The sequence below is a fragment of the Ceratosolen solmsi genome, unplaced genomic scaffold (genome assembly GCF_000503995.2).
Source record: "Ceratosolen solmsi marchali unplaced genomic scaffold, CerSol_1.0 scaffold29, whole genome shotgun sequence".
NCBI lineage: Eukaryota > Metazoa > Arthropoda > Insecta > Hymenoptera > Agaonidae > Ceratosolen > Ceratosolen solmsi.
The window spans coordinates 1,979,954-2,005,523 of NW_011948417.1; the positions used below are offsets into that span (position 1 = coordinate 1,979,954).

Sequence of the window (25,570 nt, forward strand, 5' to 3'; positions counted from 1 at the left end):
TTTATCTTGATGATACACCACTAATCGTTAGAACGTTTACGTAAGATTAATAACACATATGGTCTGTTGGTCCGTTAAGCAATTAGATTAGGACAGTCTGATATCGAAAGCTTTTAATATTAAGAAGAGAAAAACATCTACGACGCCTTCAATATCATGTCATTCCGAATTCAAGAGCAGTAATATGTTTGTAAGCAACCGATACGATACTACTAAAATTCTCTGTAACAGATCATTCCGAATTATAACAATTCAAGTGATGTAATAGTTGCCAACCATGGCCAACTAATCGAAAGGAATATAGACCCTGACTGATATCATGCTGAACACACCACTATCAGCCAATTTCGTGGACGTCGCTCCGCCCATTAGTCACGAAGCTGGATCTAGGAGCTTTCCGATATTTCTGTGATAAGTGTTACAGTGTGCGCGCGCTCTAGCGCTCCTAATGCTTAGTGGAAAATTGACAAGTAGGTAAGACCTAAAATTAGTCAGGATTCGACTTTTTCAACTTTTTTCAACTAATCCGATAATTTGATCCACTCGCTTCTTTCGTTATCGCTTATCAGTTGAATTTCACGAGAAAATAAAAAGCTGTACTACAAGAAAGTACACACTTGCAGGCTTTCCTTATGATATAATATCTGCGATAAAACATCGGCCGTTAGCTCGACTTCTAATAAGGTTAGTATAGTTCGATTATATACGATGATGCCTATGGAGTGATTATGGTCAACGAATCACTGATTGTCGTCGTAATAACGTGCATCATGCAACCGCAGTTATTCAATGATAATACCCGTCACGTGTCGCGTTACAAAATTTAAATAAGGTTCCAACTGTTAGAGTGCATCTACATATTCAAATACTAATGACACTCCTCACTGAGGTGAAGGTTCTTATTTCCTTCTTATTTCCTTATTAGATTAGCCTTATGTACTTTCATCGATAAATACTCCAAAGTGCTCACATATCACATAGCACAATCGCTTTAATAAGCCTGTTGCGTTAATTAATTTTAATAATTTCTTATCATAATTTCGTATCTAACTAGTTTTTAGATTTATTAAAGTATTGTCAATTTTGTTTCAATTTTCATTATTATTATTATCAGGGCTGAATTTACCTGCATTGCGCGAATAAGAATTAAATAAAGCACTATTAATGATTTTGGACATTGAATACAAAATAATATTTAAAAACTACGAATGTAATTGTTTATCTGCTGTTGGAGTGAAAATGTTATTGCGAAAATTATGAAAATCTAAATTCAATATTTAAGTAAAAAAAAATATACACTCTATTATATAAAGAAAATCGGTTTTATAAGATTTGTACTTTAATTAAAATTAAATTATTAAATTGGAACGTACAAGCGTTAGATGTGTATACATGAATATACGACTAAAACTAGAAAGGTATATCTTTCAATAAATATACATATAAAAATAAATAGAAATAGTTTAGTCTGTGTTTGAAGATTTTATACAATTAAATTTATTAAGCGATAGTTCTATACCAGTAATCAACTCCTATTTAATCTTCATTTATATCTTAGAGACATAATATTCTATCGTAGACAATGTTACGAGACGAGACAACATAAGCAACTCGGAAAAATGTCCCGACGACGCGATTCAATACGCAGTTTTCTTTCTATGTGGACAGAATAGAAAATCCACCTCGGCAGGTATGAGAAAAACATTGGAGTATATATAAGCCAGGATGATAGACATATTTGTATAACAGCTCGAATGGAACAATAAGCTCATGTTTTGTTCCATAATTTGTTGAAAATAAATTATTATTCCTCCTTTATATATATATATATATATATATATATATATATATATATATATATATATATATGTATATATACATTCACCGTTTTTAATCCGGAAAATTCCTGCAAAATTATGAATGGCTGTCCTTCATCGGCTGTTAACCACAATTTATAAAAAGTGATCGTCGAAAATTATTACAATGCTAAAAAATATGTATAATAAATATTTTTCTTTTTTTAGTTATTAGTTTTTTTCTTTTATAATTATATTATTACTAAATTTTTAAATAAATTATATTAAAAATAAATTCTTCTATGAATTATTCGATTTGTTTAGCAATATTTCTAATTATATATTATAATTATATAATTAATTTTAAAAATCTGTAGTTTATTCGGTACTAATATATATTTTTATTATTAAAGTTCGTCAAATTCATTACAGTACTATTAATTATTTTATTTGAAAATTTATTAAATATATATAAATTTATAATTTTTTTAAATATAGAATATATATATATACTGTAGATTACACTATATTTTATACAATATAATGAATATCGAATTTCTATTAACATTTAATAACAATTATATTACAAGATTGCGTATAATTTTTGTAATTAACTTTGATTTAATATTATTTACGGAAGTATTACTTACGGAAGCGACATTTCGTATTATCCCATTCTTCATTTGCATTCATTTTTCATGCTTTTTCAATTTCTGTGTGTACATATCCACGTTATAAATTTACCAATGTACTTTAAATACTTTGGCTTCCATGACTATGTAGTTATTTGCGCAAGTCTTACATTTCTTCCAATGAGGAAGCTTTAAAGAAAAATATGTTTTATATATAGATAAATATTTCAATTATTAATATTTATGCAATAAAGGATATTTTCACTTATTAGATTCTTTGTTTTTCCGACTAAAATTATATATTGAAGAAATACGTATTGAAATTTAATATTACACCATATTAAAGAGATCTTTTTTAACGCTTTTCTCAGCTTTTGCATACATATTTATATATACAAAATTTATAAATCATAAAGTAATTACTTAATAATCAATAATTTATAACGGGTATTTATTTTCTGATATTATCGATTATGTTTTTTATTCAGTTATTATTTATTCAAATTTTTATATGATATTCAATGTTAAATAATAAATTATAAAAATAAAAATAATGAATTAACAATTGAAAAGATTATTTACGTTAAATATTAATTTTACACATTAAATAATAATCGAAAAATTGAAAATTAAAAGTTGGAACAAAAATGATTATTTTGAAATAAGTTAAATTAATTGAATTTCTTTATATAGTATTTAAAGTTTTCTCGTATATAACAAACTATTAATTATGTTTTTTTTAAACCTACATTAACAAAGCGATTTCTAAAGGTAAAATAGAGCTGGTTCAATGTTATCATAATTTCAAACTTTAAATTATGTTCTTTTGATATTATATATTTACGGTGATATATGACAAATTTTCTTGTCTCGAAATATTCCAAGCTGGTGTGATATGAAAATTATTATTACTTTTGCGTTATTTTTAGAACATTATAATTATTTATATATTTATTTTTTATAAATATTCTATTATATCAATATGACCTATTAATAAAAATACTTACAAATTAATATGTAAAAAAATTTAATTTGCCTTTTCTATTAAAACCTGCTCTATATAAGATAAATAAACCATTCTTATTAAATATCCTTGAATACAAAACATAAAACCAATAATGAAAGAAGATTGGGAATTATTTTACTATAAATCTTATAGAATTATATCTTATTAATTTTATACCCAATAATGTGCTGGAGATTTATTATTATTTAATCTCGAGAATTGATATTTAAAGGTTTAACTACTATGTAATTTGTTTATTAATTCATAAAATATGTGGTAAAAGAAAATGATTTTATCAGGATTTCCTTCCTTTTCTAATGAAGAGTAAGTTTCTGAGAAAAGCTAAGCGTTATGGTCTTCTTAAATCCTATCATTGCTGACGATAACTTCTACAGGATTCTGCAACCAGTCTCTGGAGGGAGAGCGTTGCTTGGGTGTTTAACCCTGACATCTCTAAGTAACGACGATACTCTCGATAATATCGTATACCGTATTACTCTATAGTATATATATATATATATATATATATATATATATAAACTCTAATTAGTATTAGCATTATCACGTTATCATCAATAAAATAACTAAACGTAAATTTTTAAAATAATTAATTGCATGATTTTATCATCAACACGGACATTTTTTTAAAACAGTTATATATAGTTCTCCCTGTCGGCTATAAGATAAAAATAAATTATTCATTTAAAGTTATATTTAATTATTACAAATATTAACGTTACGGCGAATTTTACACAGAATATTAAATTATAAACATTTTTTAAACTAGAACAAATTCTGATACTAACGTACACGCACGCACGCACACACACACACACACACACACACACATTATTATTTATATTTATAACTTGTGCGTGCACGCGCGCGTTTGTGTGTGTGTGTGTGTGTGTGTGCATCTCTATAAATGCTATTGAAACACGAGTTACAAAAAGGTAATAATTTTTTGAGAAATACTAACATTTTTACTATTGATTCAATTGCTTTTAATTTTTAATAACCTAAATATTGTATACAGAATTGAATTATAAAGTTTCTTTATTGTTAGAATATTTTTATTATTTTATAATATGAAATAATTTTATTATTAATGAAGAAGAACATGAATAAAAGAAGTTTAAGAATATTTACTTATATTATAAAAATGGAAATAGGGTTGACGACATTATTCTAACGCAGTGGCATTTAATATTAAATTTAAAAACTGATTAGTAATAACTATATATCCATTAATTATTAATTTCTTGTCTACGCAATAGTTAAAATTTAAAAGAATATAGAAGAGCATAAGTTTAAAAAGAATCAAAATATATAAAACGAGTAAACTGACACGTAAAAAATGGAGAAAATTTGATTTGTGTTATCAAAAGGACAAGAGAAAAATACAGAAAGCCAATATAATAATGTTAGGCTAATGTATCACATTTATCTCGCAACCTTAACATTATGTAGTGTTCAAAGTTTAAAGTTTGAAATTTTTGTGAGCAATTTGTTTTTTAAATTACGGTCCCCGAAAGTCCATTTTTATATAAAATAGATTTCACATAATCTGGCTAAAATATATGTACTTAAGTATTACGTATAATTAAATGTAAAAATTTGTATTTAAGAATTAAAAGTTGATACAATTATTAATCATATTGACGATATCTACCTTAACTTTAATTTGGAATAACATTGATATATGATTTCAATATTTTATTTAGACTTAAGAATATGTCTAACATTCTTTTTCCTTTTTCACATAAAGTCATATAATTAGCGACTATTGTCTTCTTAGTTTTTATCAATGATATCATTCTCGGGTAATTTATACCAGATAATAAGCATATATTAATACAAAATATATATGGCATAAATCAATAAAATATAATAATGGCATATATCATTACAATATATTACACTAGTGCATACATCTACTTACTTTTTTTACTTACTATATTTAATTTTTTTTTTCATCATTATTTAATTGCATAAATATTTATTTGTATCAATATTTATTTCGTGAGTCATACTCAGTATATTTAATGTTAAAATATTAAAAAGTTTTTATTTATTGACTTGTTAAAGAAATAATTTTTCGAAAATATACATTAAATTAATTATATAACATACGTACATAAAATACTAATGCATTTTACTATAAGATAAATTCTGGAAAACTCCATTTTTCTAATATTAAATTATAATATATATTTGTACGTGGTAATGTTCCACTATAACAAAAAGTAACATTCTGAATGAATTATTAACAAAATTTCAGAATAATTTTTTTATGTTTTTGACAATATTTTGATTTTTGACAATTTTTGACAATATTCAAACATGTTTTTATAACATTGATAATAAAAAATACTTATTGAGAAATATTTTAAAATTTTATATAGGTTATAGGTTAATAGTTGTGTGAGAATTAAATAAAGGAAATTCACTAAAATTTCGGACGAGGAGAAATAATACATTCGCAATTATGAAAAATGAATTTGTTAACAATTATAGCCAAACTTATATACATTTTTATTCGAAAAAATTTGATAAAATCTGAAAATTTTTATCTAGATATTAATTCAATTTATTCAATATATCATTTCAAAGTTAAATATTTATTTGATAATATTTTTTAGAATTGCTTCAAAATATTCATCAAAATAAACAATGTTACGGATAATTCATTAGCCAAAAATATAATAAAAAAATAATTTGAATATTCACAAAAATTGATAATTATGAAATACATAGTTAAATAGCATTAACTTTTTGCATTTGGTATACAAAATGTCGTATACAAATAGAAAATTAACGTTAAAATTACAAATAATATATAATAAATAATATAAATTGAAATTATAATAATACCAAGGATAATAAAAATAATACAAGATAAAATAAAAATATTAATAAAATAGCATAAACTATTTATTGTATTGTATTTATTTATTGTATTCCAAGCGCCAATAATTTTTATTGATAAATTCGAATTACAAGATGTATTTAAAAAATATCTGTACTGGATCATTCAATTTTTTTTCTTTTGTCGACGTATACCATTATTTATCATTTATAAATAAAAATTTAAGTATATTTTCATAGAATTATTCTAGTAGAAACAAAAGCAAACAACATCCAATTTTAGGAATTGAAACTTTGTAAATAATATCAATTGCTTGTTTCATGTTTTTGTAATATTTTACTTATGAATATTATTATAATTGCTTATTGCAGGAATACAAATTATAAAGTACATCCAATTGAAATATATCTAAAATAAAATAATTTTTCAAAATCAATGTAAATACTTATGGAGGGATATATATATATATATATATATATATATATATACATGTATATATTTATTTATTTATTTAATTATATATGTATTCGTTTATTTACTGATTTATTCATTAAAAATCAGAGCTAATTATTTACAATTTATTATATAATTATAAGTTAATAATTGTCTAATTTATTAAATGACTGCGCTTTAAGAAGGGATTCTGGTTCTCGAGATTCCATTATATTATCAGTCATCATATTATCAGTAACAGTGCGGTACTAAGTATCTTTTCCACTAAAATGATTCATGTGCATTCATAAATACACTTGCCATAAGAAAGTTATTTTATTAGATATCTAGATAAAAAAAATGTACTACTCAATAAAGTCATTCATTATTCTTATCGGCACGTTTTTTACGTCCTTTTTGTATCTTGTTCGTATTTTTTTTTTTTTTTTTTTTTTTTTTTTTTTTTCATAAAACGAAAAAGTATGGCAACTAAAAAGATTGATAGATGTAAAGGTTTGAATTACTTTAAAATTCTTTCGGAATAATGGAATGAATGGATGCGAAAAAGACAGAGAGCTTCATACTTTGTAAAAATACCTTGCAATTTATCACATCATTGTTCCTTTTGCATTTACATAAAATAATGAGAAATTTATCGAAAGTTTTACTTTTATAGCGGATAGTAATAATTCATCTTAGCTTTAATAAAAGAATAAAATATTAAATTAGATGATATATTGCAGTGTTTCGAGCAATTACGCTGTATTTATAAATTACACCAACATTGTAATATATTTTCTAACGTAAATTTCGATGATATAAAATAAAAGAAAAATGTATTATATCGAACATAGAATTATAGATTATAATGAATAATATATAATTATTTAGATTAATTTGCTTATAAACGAGGTGTTTAAGAAGAAATTTTTAATTAAAATGGAATATTATAATCATATAAAAGCTAATGCGTTTATGCAAATTTTTTAATGACTGACTTACAAAAAGCACATATATAATATTATATTTATTCACTTAAAGTAACTAATTTTTAAAATTTATTCAGCACATTTACATATTATAAATTTAGCTTCTATTAACACCCCTTTATTTAATAAAAATTATTTCACTTAAAGAAATAATAACGAATGTTATTTTAGTTTAAAAAATAAAGACTAATACAATAAGTAATTAAAATTAAATAGTTTAAGTGGAATAATTTTTGAAGCATGATTGATAAACTATCCTTATAAACGTTTGTTCCTAGACTTTTTAAAAGAAGTATTTATTTCCTTCGTACTTTTCATTATAATTTATCGATTTCATATTTTAAAAACAATATGAATTTTATAATATTAATTTTTTTTTTTTCTTTTTTTTTTTTTTTTATCAATTTCAGCATTTAGCCTATTTGATACAACAATATATAGCAAAAATTATTTTGTTGTTAAATTACATTTTGCGCTTTCGAATAAGTTGACATTAAGCATAAAATAAATTGTGCAACCGCTGAAATGTACGCAAATTATTTATAATATTCATATCTTTGTCATAAATGAAAAACAAAAAAAAAAAATAAATAAAAGGAAAAAAAATCAATTAGTTCAATTGATTTTTATTTTCCTTTTCCTTCGCTTGAAAGAAGTATTTCCGCTAAAGTCGAAGTCGCTTCGGGCACTGAATTCTTTGCCTCTGCAATTGCTTCAATATCAGAGAAAGCCTGCTTTGTCTCTTACATGCGCCGCGTGTCTTTGAGCTTCATGCTTGTTAGTGAGTAGTTAGTGGCAAAAGACGTACCTTCCTGATTGAAACACTAACTCTTCAAGAGGTGATAAAGTAGGTAAGTAGCGATGGCCAGTACAGGGCTGGGAGGGCGGAGGGGACGGGACGCTGATGCTTATGTAAGACAGTTGGGGAGCTATATTCGGATTTTTTCTTTCACCTCGATCGTGCTTTATTTCTAGCTTTACTAAATGACATTCTGATTCGAAAGGATCTAATGTACTATAGACCAAATAAAAGAAAGTTTCTTTTTTTGCCTTTTCAATACCCTTTCGCCATATCTGCTTTTCAGAAAAAGAATCGATTCATTTGACCAATCCATCTATTCGAAGACTAAGGGACAGAATGTCGGTTTACTTAATAGCAAAGGTATTTATTGATCGCAAGCACTTGATAACGCAATATTTTATCTTATTGTATTATCCAAAGTAAGTCTTGGATTATAATGGGCAAAAAAAGTTTAATGAATTTTAATAAAATTATCTTTAAAAATTATATGGAATATAGCAGCATAAAACAACGTATATAATAATTTTTGTAAATGAAAATTATATGTTTGTAAATGAAAAATAGATGTTTATTAATGTTTAGTAACATAAAATATTATATTTTATGATGATAAATAGGTTCGACTCAGATTTCATATATGATTTAGCTTTTAGTATTTGCAGTGAACATTTAATATGGTTTAAAAAAATATTTTTTCTACATAATTTGATCAAAATCATAAATAGCCTATTTGATTTAATTCTAACATAGAATAGTATACTTGTTAGTATAAAGAAGAAGGGCGAAAGAAATAGAGAGAGAGCGAGTGCGACAGGGGGAGAGTTAGCTACAAACTTACATCAATTTTATGTTAAAGATACTCTGACAGGTTGAGGTGAAATTTAACGTTTTCATCAATCAATTATTTATTGCAGGGCTAAACGATTGTATAAATGAAATATCCGAATACTCATCTGATACTGCACTGTATTTTTTTATTTTGTTGTTGTTGTTGTTGTTGTTGTAATATATTAGCGAAGTGAATAGTATTTTCAATTTTATACTACTTCACTCGGTACTAATTCGATAATATGCTCAGTCAGTCATTGGTTGAACATTCTATTATGGTCAATACACAAATATTCCTGTAGTAACATATATTTCAATTATGCCCTTAGAACTTTATTCACAATGCTTTTATCAATGCTAAGAAAATATATTAATTTCTACAATGTTAATTTCAAAATTCAGTAAAAAAACGTAAGTATATGAATAATACACCAGATTGTTATTGAAATAAATGAAAATCAAATCGTTATTTAGTATTATTTTTTTATTGAGTACAATAATTTATTAGATTATCAATGGTTAAGTGAAATAATTTTTAAATTTCAAAGTAACTAATTATAACAAGTTTCCAATGGCAATATTAACCGTATTGTTTGAAAACATTTACCTTCGAAATTCTAATGATTTAAAAACTTTTGCTTCGAGATGTATTTCAACTTTTAATTTGTCAATTAAACAATGATTAATCTAACACTATATTATTCTATTATACAGATTCAGATATAAATAAGATATATATTGTTAAATTATCAAGTTGTCGAAAAAAGTTATTTTTGTACCTATTCAATAAAATATTACGTTTATTTTTATTTTATTGCCTAGGCTACTATGCACTTCTAAAGAATATACAAATTAAGGAATAATATAATTGAATATTTCAATAGTTTTTGGCTTATGCGACTATATTTGTAAATGTTTCTTTACGTCCATTTAATTTATACTTTCATGAAATTCTTTATTTATACGATAATATACTTCTCTCTCTCTCTCTCTCTCCCTCTCTCTCTCTCTCTCTCTCTCTCTCTCTCTCTCTCTCTCTCTCTGTCTCTATCAATCTATCGCTCCCACCCTCTTCCGCCCTCCATCAACTATCTATCCATATAACTTTCAACCTATATAACTTTTGCACTTATCTATGTATTTAGATCTATATATCTTATAATTGCAATAAAAGAATACAATATTCTTTCAAACTATCTCATATATGTAATTTTATTTATATAAAGTATGAATTTAATGGACAGTTCTGGACCTAATTCATTTAACGATCGTTTTTATAGAAACGAACATTGAATATTTTTCATACATGCACATCGTTCGACTGGTTTATTAATTAATACAAATTCTCCCTTAACAATATCAAAGAGAATGTAAAAAGAAAGATGTCAAAATGTACAGGCAGGTCCACGGAATTACGAGTCCAATAGGCGACACTGTATGCGAAAGAGGAGTAGTAAAAGCATCAGAGAATCGATTTTATGGAACAGCGACTGGTTATATAAGCGCAAACCGTTAATTTACGAAAGGGAGTCCACTTTGTGGATCCAGCCGCACTGCTGGCTGCCCTTGTTATTAATTGAAGCGTTTGGCCATCGCACGCGCGACTAAGCCATGATATGATACGCAACTTGCTTGTACTAAAATCTAACACAGTAGCCCAACCAAATTCCAATACAGCTCCAGGCTCTTGACTTCCTCCACTTATCTTACTCACTCGCTCTACTTATGATAAACATGGTATTTATTTAAGAAGTACTTTTTTTCTCTTGTCACTCAAATACTAACTAAAAATTCCAAACAAAAAATATTCAATATGTCGATTAAGTTACATTAAGTTACAAGTGCGTGCGTAAACAATTTCTTAATTTATTAATTATGTGTTAATCCATAAAACTGTTTTTTGAATTAATTTCAATTCTTTTAAAAGGGAAAATAGTTTATTTCGCGCATACACGTGCATGCAATTTCTGGTATTCTATTCTATTTATTTTGTCGCGCAACTTTGCTTATCGATGATATAGAATAGGATTCGCGTGCAAACGCACACGTACATACGTACACACGCACAGAGTATTACGAACACAAGCTCTAGTAGTGTGCACACACCAGTTCTTCTATTCACGCGTTGACACATCATAATCTACGGGGGCTTATCAGTGCACTTCCGTCAACTCTGTACGCGACCAAAAGCTCGAGACTACTCCAAACGGGTAAAAGGCCATCGCATGTGGGGTCGGCCACGCGGTCGCGCTGCGGAATCATCTGTTTCGAGCGTGATAAGCCTTAGCCATCACTGCTGATGAGACGACGACTGTATACGTTCCCTAGTGGAGGGTATCATTCGAGCCTGAGAGATCCAATTGGATAATATGTGCTAATATGGAAGATTAAAAAGATAAATAATCCATAGAAAGTGATATAGATAATGCTTTTATTATGCTGGAAATTTAATTGATCTTCCAATTAATTTATAATGAATTGTGAGAGTTTTATTAAAGAATGTAGTACAAAAATAATCTATCCATATGCATACAAATCAAAATGCAGACAATGCATTTGTTAAAAATTAAAAAAAAAAAAATAATTAGAACAGTTAATAGATATCGAGGATGAATTTTAAGCGTAATATAAGATTTCAGAATTTCATCACTTTTACTTGTATTTCATTTAGACGGAATAAATTTCAAATCTTAATTCCACTATCTTAACTTAACAATATCCAATAGATCAATTCAAGTAGGAAAATTCAATTCGCTTATGCCCAGTTAATTTTTGTATATAATGCAACTATAATTAATAATGGATAATCATTTTCGTAATATTACATTAGAAAAAGAATAAAATATTTTTTATGTATTCACGAAATATTTGTCAATATTAATATTCAAACTCTTTTAGAGTTGCTTCTAACGTAAATATTTTATTCAATTTAAGTTAAATTAAATAATATTAATAAAAAATAATCTAATTTTACTAATAATAAAACGTAAAATATTATAATTTTTATAAAATAAATCATATTAATATTGTTAAGATTTTGTATTTGTATTGAACCTTGTAACAATAAAACTTGCAAAATTAATAAATTATTATTTTGGGTATGTAATAAAAGTAACTTGTTTCGTAAATATATTCTCAATGCATAAATAGTAATAAATGTGATATTCATACATAAATGAATAATTGAATGAACTAAGAGAAAATCATAATGTTGAATATACATTAGCGTATATTCTTGATTTAACTATAATGAATTATTAGGTTTTCTTACTAATATATTTATATATAAGAAAAATACTGTAATGACAGTAATTTCCGTTGGTTTATGGATAAATATTTTATCTAGTATATACATAATTGTTTTTTACTGCAAATTTTGTTTTATATTAAATTTAATTGTCTTTATATTAAATAATTGATGCAATATTATTAATTCTTACAAGAGTATTAATTAACTATTCTATATCTCCAATATGTAAAGAAAAATTATCACAGTAGCACAAAAATGCATATTAGAAATATAAAAGTTATAGTAGTTATATAAAGTAAGAGTAATATAAAAGTTTGAACGAAGTTTTATAATTATCTATAGATATTATAATTATATTCTTTTAAATCAAAATAAAATTTGGTGTCAACAAGTATTTAAATATGTCCAATGAACACTACAATTCATTTACTTAACTGTCTATAAGAGTTCGTCATCTTTGTTGTTTAAACATAAATTAATCGTAATTAATGAACTAATTATATAAATAATCATATTTTATATTAAAAATATTATATTGCATTTTAGAAAAAGGTAATATTATTTTCATTTTCCTTATTATGAACAATAAACATGTAGACAAATTGTATATAACAAGTAGGGTAATCTTTAAATCTTTATACAAGTTTTTGAGAAAGCACGACCAAAATTAAAATCCCTCGAATATTTGAATAAAAATTATTTATGATTATCATAATTCTTAAATTTTGAATTACGTATGATTAGATATTATAGTTATTTAAATATTGTTGACCTATCTTCTTCGATATTCAATTTAGAGAATGTAATAAAATTTAATGAATTTATTAATAAATACAATTTTAATATAACTATAGGTACGGTGTCTAATTGAAATATTAAATTTTTTCAAATTCACAATTGGTGAAGGTCATCTATCGTTTCATATATTCATAAAAATTAATTTTCAATTTATAGATTCGTGAATTTGAATATTCTGCACTGTTCCACGTTGTAGGTATACAAAAAATGTTTGCTTTCGTAATTTCACATGCGCAATAATATGTATGCACACATGTGCGCACCCACAAACATATATACATATATATATATATATATATATATATAGATAGATAGATAGATAGATAGATAGATATATGTACGTGATAGATAGTTTGCAGGTAAGCAGATATACTGATAATTGAAAAGTTATTTTTCCAACATTTTCATCTTGTTTAATCCTGTTACTATAATAATTTTTCATTTTAAATAGAGACAAAAATCTTATGACTAATATTAGTATTTTACTATTAAATACTAAGAAAGAACTCTTTTTACATTATTAAATATCAGATTACACATATCTATATTCAACTACGTTAATTTTATAATAGTTAATAAAATAGACTAAATAATTAAAATCATTTTTTTAATTAGTCATTTAAAATAATTAGCAATTTATTTTCAATTTACTTGAAGAAAATAAGTCTCTAAAAGGTGAGTGTATACAAATCTAATAATTAAAGAAAAACTTAAATAACTTAAACGTTATTTCTTTTCGGTATCTTCAGATATCACACCTTTTTTCTGTACACAATTCGTAGAAAATATATGAATATGTCACTTTCCTTAGCAATTTCTCTATTAGCAAAATCTCAATGCAGTTGTCATTTAACTGTTAAATGAAACATAGTAAGTAGTATCTAATTAGTTTTATAATTAAATAGAAATGCGGATTCAATATTTTCAGGCTATTACTTTAAAATTGTTTATTTGATAAAGATATAATGCAACGTATACATAGTTTCTTCTAATAAATAATTGATTCGAAAATATAAATAAAAGATTAATAATAATAAACGATTAAAAATTTATTGATTTAGCATGCTAAATTAAATACAAATAAAAAACTAAATTAATACTATTTTGTACTGCAATCCTTATTACTTTTCTAATGATTTAATACATCGCACAATTTTGAAAAAAAATTATCACATTTAAGTACAAGCAAGAATTATAGTTTTCGAATTAATAATTGATTTTATAATAATACAAATATATCTAAGCCTCATATAATACCACTATAATTAAATCTCAAAGTTTCATTCAAAATTCAAGTTGATTATTAAAAATCTGATTATGAAAGCTTAATATAAGACTTAATATATATTCGAGTACTCCATTTAAAAGCAATATTGCTCAAGTCTCAATTATTTCTAATATCTTAAATTGACATATTATGAAAATTTACGATATAACTTTATTACATTTTTAATCAGCTTCATCTTGTTTGATTATACTAAAGTAGATAAAACCAATGAAAAGTGACAATTAATACGTCCAGTTTTCGTATGTGAACTTGGTGATAACGTAGCTTTGAAAGTTTATGAGGGGAAAACTTCATTGTTTGACCCGACTGTAGGTAAATTCTATACTGTGATGAACGTCTTATGTTAATAAAACATTACTTGGTTGTTCTAATTGTATAGTTTAATATGTGATAAATAAACAAAGTATGTAATAGTAAGATTTAGTAGTACTTATTAGTATTTATTAATAGTGATTTATTAGTGGAAATTTTATTGCGAATCGTTTAGTGTTGTAATTATGAAAAAAGTGAACATCATAAAGTAAATATTACTGTTTTATGATAAAAATTTCAATTTTTATAATTATTGATAATTAAATCATTTCCGAGAATCAAATTCTAGCTCTAATGTGTAGTGAAATGAAATTTATTTTTTATTTAAAATATTCCTTAAACATATTATTGTGAATATACGTTATTGTTTGAGATATTAAATCGCAAAAGATATTCAATGTTTCCATATGCAAACTGAATGTTTGACATTACATCGTCATTATATTATTAATATGTATATTTGTAATGTAATATAGTTGTTCTATACATTTTTCATATTGTAATATAATTATATATATACATATATATTCTTTATATTTTTATAAAGTAGTTTGATCTGGTATGTTCGAAATTACTGTTTTGGTAAAATAGTTATTCGTGTAATAACTTATTTCTTTTCATTACAATCCTACTTATGAATTGCAATTAAATTTAGAGATTTTTTTAAGTTTTCACAATATATTAATTATCGAAAATAATTAAACATTATATGATGAAAGTCATTAGTAGCAGAATAATGTGAATATATTAAAATTACTACAATATTTTTATTATTTAATTTATTCAACAATACTATATGCCATTAAAATACGATTCTTCCTGTCATTATTATCTAAATGCTTAAATTCCTATATGAAACGAACATATTTCAAAAACTTTTAAAGACTTGAATGTACATTCAAAATGCACTCTACACAATGCAGGAATATCTGAAAGAGCGTATATAACAAAATTAATAAAGTAACAAACCGAAAGTCGAAATCAAATTAAAATATTTCTCTGTAAATATTTTCTTAAAATATATTTTTGTAATACAGTATAATTTATATTATAAAAGAGATCCTTTTATATATATTATCGAAATAAATATAAAATACTTAGAATTTTTATTTCAAAAGGCAAGTATAAGACTAGTAAATACATAAATATAATTTTAATAACAATATAAATGTAAAAGAAATTTTATTAAAATCAAATAAGCATAATGTAAATTGGAGTATAATAAATTTTTAATAAAAAGCTATAAAAGTTTTAAATGAAGATGATACGCGTTGGTCTCTTTAATGAAAAGAGTACGAATAAAGTACTGATTTTAATAAAGTAAGTTTTTTTGAATTTTTTATAAATTAGAATGGTAAAATTTTAATATTAAAACCGTTTAATTTTGAAAAATATTAAATATTTTTTATTCTATTAAATATATTTTAGAATGTAATATATATTACAAAAATTTTATTGTAAAATGCAAGAATATTAAAACATGAAATCGGAACATCCTATATATTATATATAACATAAATATTTATATAATTAAATAATTATAATTTAAATAAATAATTGGAACATATTTAATTATAGTAAATTAATATTCAATTTTCGAATACAAGTCTACAAAAATTCTATATGTTTTATGTTTAAGAAGAAACTATCAATTTTCTATGCAAGTTAATGTAATACATTTAGAGATAAATGATAAAACAGATAAATTTAGCATAACTGCATTAGTGTAAAATGTATGATCATATGTTTAAAGTGTTAAAAAAATTCTATTATATTAATTATTGCTTCATGCATGAATTTTAATAGAGCACAATACGCACAATAAATTCTCTAATAAATTTGCTAACCGATTTCGACATGTAATAGACCATAAAATTATACGAACCGCGAGGAAACAGTTTATATTGATACTTTAATAATTATTTTGGCTTGTAGTAAATAGCTTTTTGTTAATAATATTTCTCAATTAATACTTCAAAGGAAATTTGGAATTTAATATAATTCTATATGCTGTAAATTTATAAATAAATTGTATTCGATAAGTATATGGAAATATATATATATATATATTGCATTAGATTTTCTTATTTATCTGTATTATATATACTATATATTTATATTTAGTATCTTGATAATTTGATGAGCTATATGTTTGTTACAAATAATATACACATTCGTACATAAACATTTGTAATTATACATGAATAATTTTTTACTTATTTGAAACAACAATATTTTAACGTTTTATTTTTTATTTTATATTAACTAATAAGCTTTAATGCAATATTATTTATATATATATATATATATATATATATATATATATATACGCAATTATTGTGAATAGTGTTTAAAATTCTGTTTCTTACACATAAAATATAATACTACAACATTATCATAAAATAGTACAACTGATCTATTGAATATTATATAATACTTTTAATATTAATCAATTTTATTAAAAGTACCCAAATATAGGGGATCCAAATAATTAATTCTACAGACATAGAGATATAGGAAAAGAAATTAAAAAAACATCATATAACAGTAAATAAAATAAAATAAGAAATATCTAGTAAATATTAATTAAAGTACAATTTCAATTATATGTACAGAAAATGCAATGGATTATATATGTATAAAATGCACTATATTATATATATATATATATATATATATATATATATATATATAGATATATATATATTTTTTTTCATTTAACATAATAACATTATTTAACATTTCAATTTGTAAATAATGAAATGAAACGAAATAATTTAAAGTGTAATATAGTTTACTTATATAAAAGATATTTTATACCATTTTACTGGAAAATAAATTATAAATTAAATGATTATTATTATTCGAGAAACACATCCAGGCGAAAAATAGCTAAGTATATTTTAGTTTTCTGATAGTTTTTTAAAATACTTTGCCATACACTACTGTGTGTAAATAGTATTTAAAATTATAAGGAGGGTAGACTAATATAAGTTAAGTTTGACTTTTACACTTATAGTACTAAAGCTAACAATTATAAGTAGTCATACGAGTCATTGAAACTTTAGTTTTAAATAGTTTTTTTATTTTAAGGTTTCACTTCATATTAATATTGAAGTATATAACATAATATAAAGTTCAATCGTAATTCAAATAAATACTTAATATTTATATATGTGTGTATGTCTGTGTGCGTGTGTGGAAATTCAATTATCAGACAACAAAATTGGGAGGCCGATCGAATTCATTTAAGTTTTAGCCAATAATATATCATCGTTAGAAAATTTTCTTGACATTATGAAGATGAAATTTAAGTATTTCAAGTATATCCAATTGATTAATAAAAACTCAATATTTTTCATTTTTTTTCTATTAATATCTTGGCAATAGATGAAAAATAAGAGAACGAAATGTATTTATTTATTTTATCATTTTATGTTCCTTAATATTAAAATTGAATAAAATACTTGTGCCAAATAAAATTAAAGTAATTGAACATTTTATTTAATTATTATAACGTATAGTAAAAGTGTTTGGAAAAATAAGCATTTTCATAAATAGAAAGTGTATGAAATTACAATGTGCAAATTTTAATAGAAAGTATGAAATATAATTGAGTAGTAGCTCATAAAAAGTAAAATTTCTCATTTCTATTCTTATATATAACGGCAATATTTTTAAAATATTTATTCAAAATAAAAATAAAAAGTGGTAATTTTATGAATAAGAATCTGTACAAATGGAAGAAGAATAACCATCCTAGAACAATATAAAATTAGATTGTCTAAATATATATATATATATATATATATATATATATATATATATATATATATATATATATATAATATAGTGCATTTTATACATATATAATTTTTTTAATGAGATTTGAAAGACATTACATAATTCATTCATTTCGAATAAAGAACTAACTAGCAATGTATATTTAAAAATTTTATATATAAAAAATTTACCAACTGAAACTCTGAACAATTGAGCTATTTTTACTGTAATATAGGATTCAGTAATTAAAATATCAAATACTAAAATGTTTATATACCTATTGTACTGAATTTAAGTATAGATGAAATAATAGTATATTCTGTCCAATTAAATATAATTAATTGTCCTCTATTAAAATAAACAATAAATGCATTACTTATTGTTTGCTCTAATTTTTATAATTTTTTCAGATTTGCTATTATAGAAATTATGGTATAGAATATTAACATCATTATAGAAAATTGTATAATGTTTATATAAATTATATGAAGACTGATATTATATAAAATTCTACTAAAGTATTTAGTATGAATTCACTTATACGAATGCATAGAATAATTTAAATGACAATCTATCAATTTTTAACTTACAATAAATATAAATAAAATTTTCTAAAAATTATTATCCAATATAATATTTATACATGTCTTTCATTAATAATAAAAACATTACTATTAGAGCTAACACAAAAACATTGTTTAATATAAGGAATTATATACAAAAATTAATTGCTTTAATCTATTAAATTAGTATAATCAAAGTACGCTAGTTAATATTTCATGATTGATACTAGTATAGATCCTATATATTTTATAAATGTATAATAAATAAATAAGAGTAGACAATAATATGATAGAAGTTATAATGAATAATATTATAAAGAAAAATATGGGCATAAAATAAAAATTTAAGAGAAAAGAGAGCGAGGAGGGATAGAATGGGACAGATAATAACAAATATTTACTCCCAGTCAATGGAAGACTGAACAAGAATAAGGTAAGACTGGAAGAAACTATGGATCTCATTTTTATGTTTAGAATGAATTGATGGGAATTATTTGCTACATTTTTTTCAAGAATTTTCCTAGTATATCTAATTTCTGAATAAGTTAATAATCTCAAAATATCTCAGATATACCAAAGTACATCTTACGAATTTGAAAAACTTTGAAATTTATTTATTCAACGTTTATGGTCTTTTAATCTTAGAAATTAACAATTATTTCGTTAAATTTATTTAGAATAGAAAAAATATAAATAAACCTTGAAATACAATATCTAAATAGGCTTATAAATAGTATAATCGTGTATTAATTATCAAACATTAGAACAACAAACAATGTACATAATACTATTAATAATATTTCTATTTATGAAAAATTTATTTGCAAATCTGCTAAATAATTTCTCCTAAAACTTTCTTAATGGATTTTTTATTATTATAAATCAACATTGTTCATTAGCTCTGATTATCTTCTTCTATGTTCATCATTCTGTAAAATTAAGTAAACAGGAATTGAAGCATCATGTAGTCGTCTCAGAATTTATCAATTTATCAAATTATTACTATTAATACTCTAAGTGATTTTATTTTTCAGAAATTAGTTCAATACATATTTATATATTTTTTTTAGATATTATTAAAAATTACTTATCGAAATCCATATATTCCATGCGCTTTAAAAAATTCACCTTAATTTAAAAATATTTAAATTAAAATATGTAAAATTTGATATGTAAAAAATATAATTATGATTTATGTTAGTATACATTCTCCGTTTAGCCATTACTAATAATTCTTAATATTTAAGAATGAAATAGAGATAAAATAATTTAACAACTTCCGAAGCTTTTAAATGATTGGCAAATGATAGATTATTAATTTTGTAAGATTCAAAACTCGTTATACGTAAAAGTAAAAAAAAAATTCAGCTAATAATCATGGACCATTAGAAAACAAAGGGCTCGAACGTAAAAGTTTTAGTCACTCTATAAATCAGCCAAGGCAATTAATCATGGCTTTCTTTTATTCTTGGGAACTGAGTCACAACTGCGGCGTTTGGAAAAAGTATACGGCACGTCGGCTAACGACAGCCAGTAGTGCTTTGATTCATTGACTTCAACTTTGTTGGTGTATTGCCTTGTCCTTTGAGGAAATACGCACCTGTGATCAAGATAACCGCAATATATAGCATTTTACTACTTAGGATATTCAGAATGAAAATAACATTGTTCCTAATATTTCGAAATTATCGAAAATTAACGAGACCCATAATAAACACGCTAATTTTATGTGCTTAAATAACAGACGAATTTGCGAATTAAATATTTTTAAAAATATGTTTATATTTTAGTAAAAGGTAATTCTATGAGAATTCTATAAATAAATCTTGATATTAACATGAATATATTAAAATGAATTACAAATAGCTAAAAAATATCATAGACATGCATATCAACTTCGGATAATAAACATAAGAGAATTTAAAAATGCATATTTTCAATCTGTTATAATTTGAAATTCAAAATATTCAAGAATTACAACTATACTATTTATTGATTGTATCGATTCTCAAAAGAACTTATTAAAGAACATAAAGAATAATATAAAACATAATGATAATGACAATATAGAATTTAGTAAAAATAATGTAAGTAAATTAGAAACGTTATTAGTTAAAGAATATAGAATATTAAATTTTAAATCTTCTAAAATGGAATTAATTGGATTTTAATATAGCTCTATAGTTAATTAATAATGACATTAAAAGATGTTAACCACTCATTAAATTTCACTGTAATATTATTGATTGATTTAGTAAATATTTATCAAAATAATAATAGAAACGTGTATTTTATTTTTAATATACTGAATTTATTAATACTTAAGTGTATAAACATTAAGAAATTATCAAAAATTATATATTATTTTCTCACATAGTAATTTTCAGTATTTGCATTTAAACATTATTTTTTAAAATAAATTTTAATTTAATAAATATCCATATTAGAAAGATTTAATATCGAGGATTTAAAATTTAAGAATTTCCTTTACTTTAAAAATGTAGGAAAATAAAAAGAATAAAAACGAAAAAATTTTTGTTTGAAATAATTCTATGTGACACTGTCAGTAATTTGCTTATTTTCAGTTTTCCATTGAAATTCCAACATATAGAAACTAACATATTGAATGCAGAGTTTTAGTAAAAAAAAGTTGAAAATCACCAAAAAAATTTCTAAATTAAAAATTTTATTTTATGTAAACAAACGAATAAGTCAGTATTAAATTTTTTAATTTATTCTACGAACAACTTTAATTTTTTTTTATATTCATAAAAAATAGGTAAATACTTTATTCTCCAATGTTTTCAAATATCAAAATATAACTATTTAATAATATAAGAAGTAATCTTAACATAAATTTTTATTTGTAACGTTAATTAATCTTGGTACATGGAAAAATTTTTATAAATCCATTTTTAAAGCAAATACAATCAAGCTGTAACTGCTAAATTATAATGCTCGCTGCATTAATATTTCAGATTTTCTACAAAAATATTTGCATTAATAAATTTTGCAATGTTTTATTATTCAAAGATATGTTAAGTGCATATTTATCAAGCTGAAGAAATTAGAAGAATTTTACAAATTTTATTAAAGTAAAGCAATACCTAATATATTTAATAAAACTTGTATGTCCACATTGCATTTAAAATACCATTGTATTAAATATTTACATGTAATAATAGTTTTTCATCATATGCATATTCTTCAGTAAAAATTTATTATTTATTATATATTTAAATGATGTTAACATTATTGATCGATCTAATCTATTTGTTAATAAATAATAGTTACACAATTTTGACGTCTATTAAATTTAAGACACTTATTATATCAATAAATAATTAATTATTAATTCTATTTTTCAGGTTTATGGTACATGGACATTACCGGGAGTTGTATGTGATTTTTACATAGCGATGGATGTAATGTGTAGTACTAGTTCAATTTTTAATTTGGTGGCAATATCAGTAGATAGGTAAGTTTGATAAAAACATTTATATACATTGAAAAATACATTGAAAAATTATAAACTAAAGAAATTAATGATAACGTAGAAAATATTCAATCAAATAAATATGATTAGAAATATCAAAAATAATAATTATTCTTTAAAAGAAGAGATTTCAAGTATATATATATATATATTTACTACACAAAGAGTCATTTAATATACACTGATATAGCACAATAAATCATATTTTATAAAATGTAATAATAATAGATGAAATAATGCTATTATTCAGTGGAAATTGTACAAAGCATAAGTTCCATTATAAATCAAAAGTAAGCGAACGGAAATATAAATAGAATGTTAAAGATGTATAATTTATACTTAACTGTATTACAACATTTGACATTTTTTTACTTTTCTTCCGGTTCAGATTTTTCTTTCTCTATGGATTGATAAATAATTTATATGTACCTTGCCGTTGCAAAGCTACTTTTTCTCCTTAGCTTTGAAATGATGTAGAGTCTAAGCAAAAACCTGGATGGTCTACGCGCTCTGGGAAAACAACATTTCCAGGAGAAAGTAAGAAGAGAAGAAAGACAGAGTTAGTGATATATAAAGAAGTAACACTGGCGAAGCAAAGTTATTTTTATAAAATTATGAGATCAAGACGAGTTTCCTTAAATTCGTATTTTGTGCTAAGATGCTGCACTAAGTACTATATTTGTATTTTTATTTCCATTATAGAACATATTTGCAGTATTTTCAATAAGTTTGAATTTAATCTTGATGTATATATTTCATTATCAATGATACTTGAAAATATCTTCCAAACAGTTACGGAAAAGCATTAAAAATGTTTTAAATCATTGATTATTCAGAAACTATATTTTTAATATGAAGTATTAAATAATGCAAAGTACTATTTTAAGGCTAAGATATTAAGAAACTATTAAATTTTTTTAATTTGAAATAAATGAATATTAAGACACTTAATTTTATAGAAATATTAGGATTAATTTTTATTAATACTATTATTGATTTACAAGGGAAATTCTAAATTAATATTTAATGTCTTTGAATACGAGTTTTATATATTCTTCATTTATTATAATATTTTTCATGGATCTTCAACAACATTGATAAATTCCATATTATTTTCAATTAATCATATTAACTACTTCAAATAATATAATTCATTTCATTTTATTATTTATTCGATTATCTCCTTCATGATTGAAGGACGGTGTACTTATTCACAATTTGTCGAATTTATTGAATTTATCAAAAATGGCAATATAAATTAATATAAATGGTAATGAACAATTTTAATACATCATATTTTATAAATATTTATATCTTTGAATATTTACTGCATAGAAATATTATTCACATAATATACAATATTTGTCTAATTAATATGTCAGACTTATTATTTACTTAAATATTCAAAATGTAGTATATTCGTATTTCCAATAAACAAATTTTCGATTAATCATGAATTATTGATAATTATTATTAATAAATTTATTCATACTACGTAATTGTCTGTTTGTGTGTGTGTGTGTGCGCGCGCGTGTGTGTGCGCGCGCGTGTGTGTGTGTGTGTTTATATTTGTAAATAATAATATAATCTACTACTGAACGCGCGCGTGTGTGTGCGTGTGTGTTTATATTTGTAAATAATAATATAATCTACTACTGAATTTTTTAAACAACATTCATTCACTATGTTGTTTTATCGAACATTGTAAAACGTAGGTTTATTCTTGATTACGGTATTTTGTAAGTTTTATGTAAAAAACTTTTATAATTTAAAGATCTTTATCTATAAAATATATCTCTATAAAATAAAACAAAAAATTATTCACAATATTTCTTAAATATAATTGTAATTTTTCCTTGAAATTTAATAAATGTTGAAAATCTAAATGACAACGAGTTCATTCATATTATACATATAGCATTGATTCTGTTTAAATTCTTTTATTTAAATAAATTCAACTTCGAAGAACATTAAACTATTGTTTAAAATATCTCGTAAAATATGTAAGTATATAATGCATTTTTTGAATATTATAGATTACATTTGTGTTAAGAAATTTAAACGCTGTAATGATTTGTAATAAATAACATATTCAATCGCACGATTACTTAAAAAATTATGTAAACTCAAACATTATTCTGTAAAAATAATCCCTGTGGATTTGCATAAAATTATACCTACAATTAATCTAATTTTATGGAAATTCAAAAGCTGGGACTTTCGACATGTTAAAATAATGCTGAAGCATATTCTGATCTCAAAACTCAATTATGTGTGTCAGTGTAGTTCAGTTACTCAGTTGACTTGATTTATACCTCGTCGATATAATATTATATCCTCGATCACCGTCCTCTGACAGCAATTACCCGCGACTTATAATAGGCGATTCCCGAAATCACGTGTCTCACGATTGTACCGATAATTCAGCCGTCCTAGATAATTTATATAAAATTATAAATTACTTATAAAATTATTCTTAATTGTTCATTTCGATACATATTTGATAATAATCATTACTAGCATCGCCGTTACCGTAATCATAATAAATAAACTGTTAATTCTGATATACCTGACTACCATCATATCCAATAATTGCATATAAACAATTTTAGTTTTTAATAACATAATGCAAAATAATGAATATTTGATTTTTATGAATGAAAAAATACACGCTTGTATTTATTTAAAAAGTACAATGTAAGAAGCATTCATTTTTATTGTATAGA

The 25,570-nt window shown here is 23.4% G+C and overlaps 1 protein-coding gene across 2 annotated transcripts in view; it reads left to right on the plus strand.

Annotated features, from left to right (window-relative positions):
- Dop2R (dopamine D2-like receptor) overlaps nt 1-25,570 on the plus strand; it is a 185,193-nt gene that overhangs the window by 136,189 nt on the left and 23,434 nt on the right. For both annotated transcript variants that reach the window (XM_011496238.1, XM_011496239.1), the window contains exon 2: nt 22,717-22,826. In XM_011496238.1, coding sequence (XP_011494540.1) covers nt 22,717-22,826 — 110 coding nt within the window. The remainder of the gene's footprint in view (nt 1-22,716; nt 22,827-25,570) is intronic.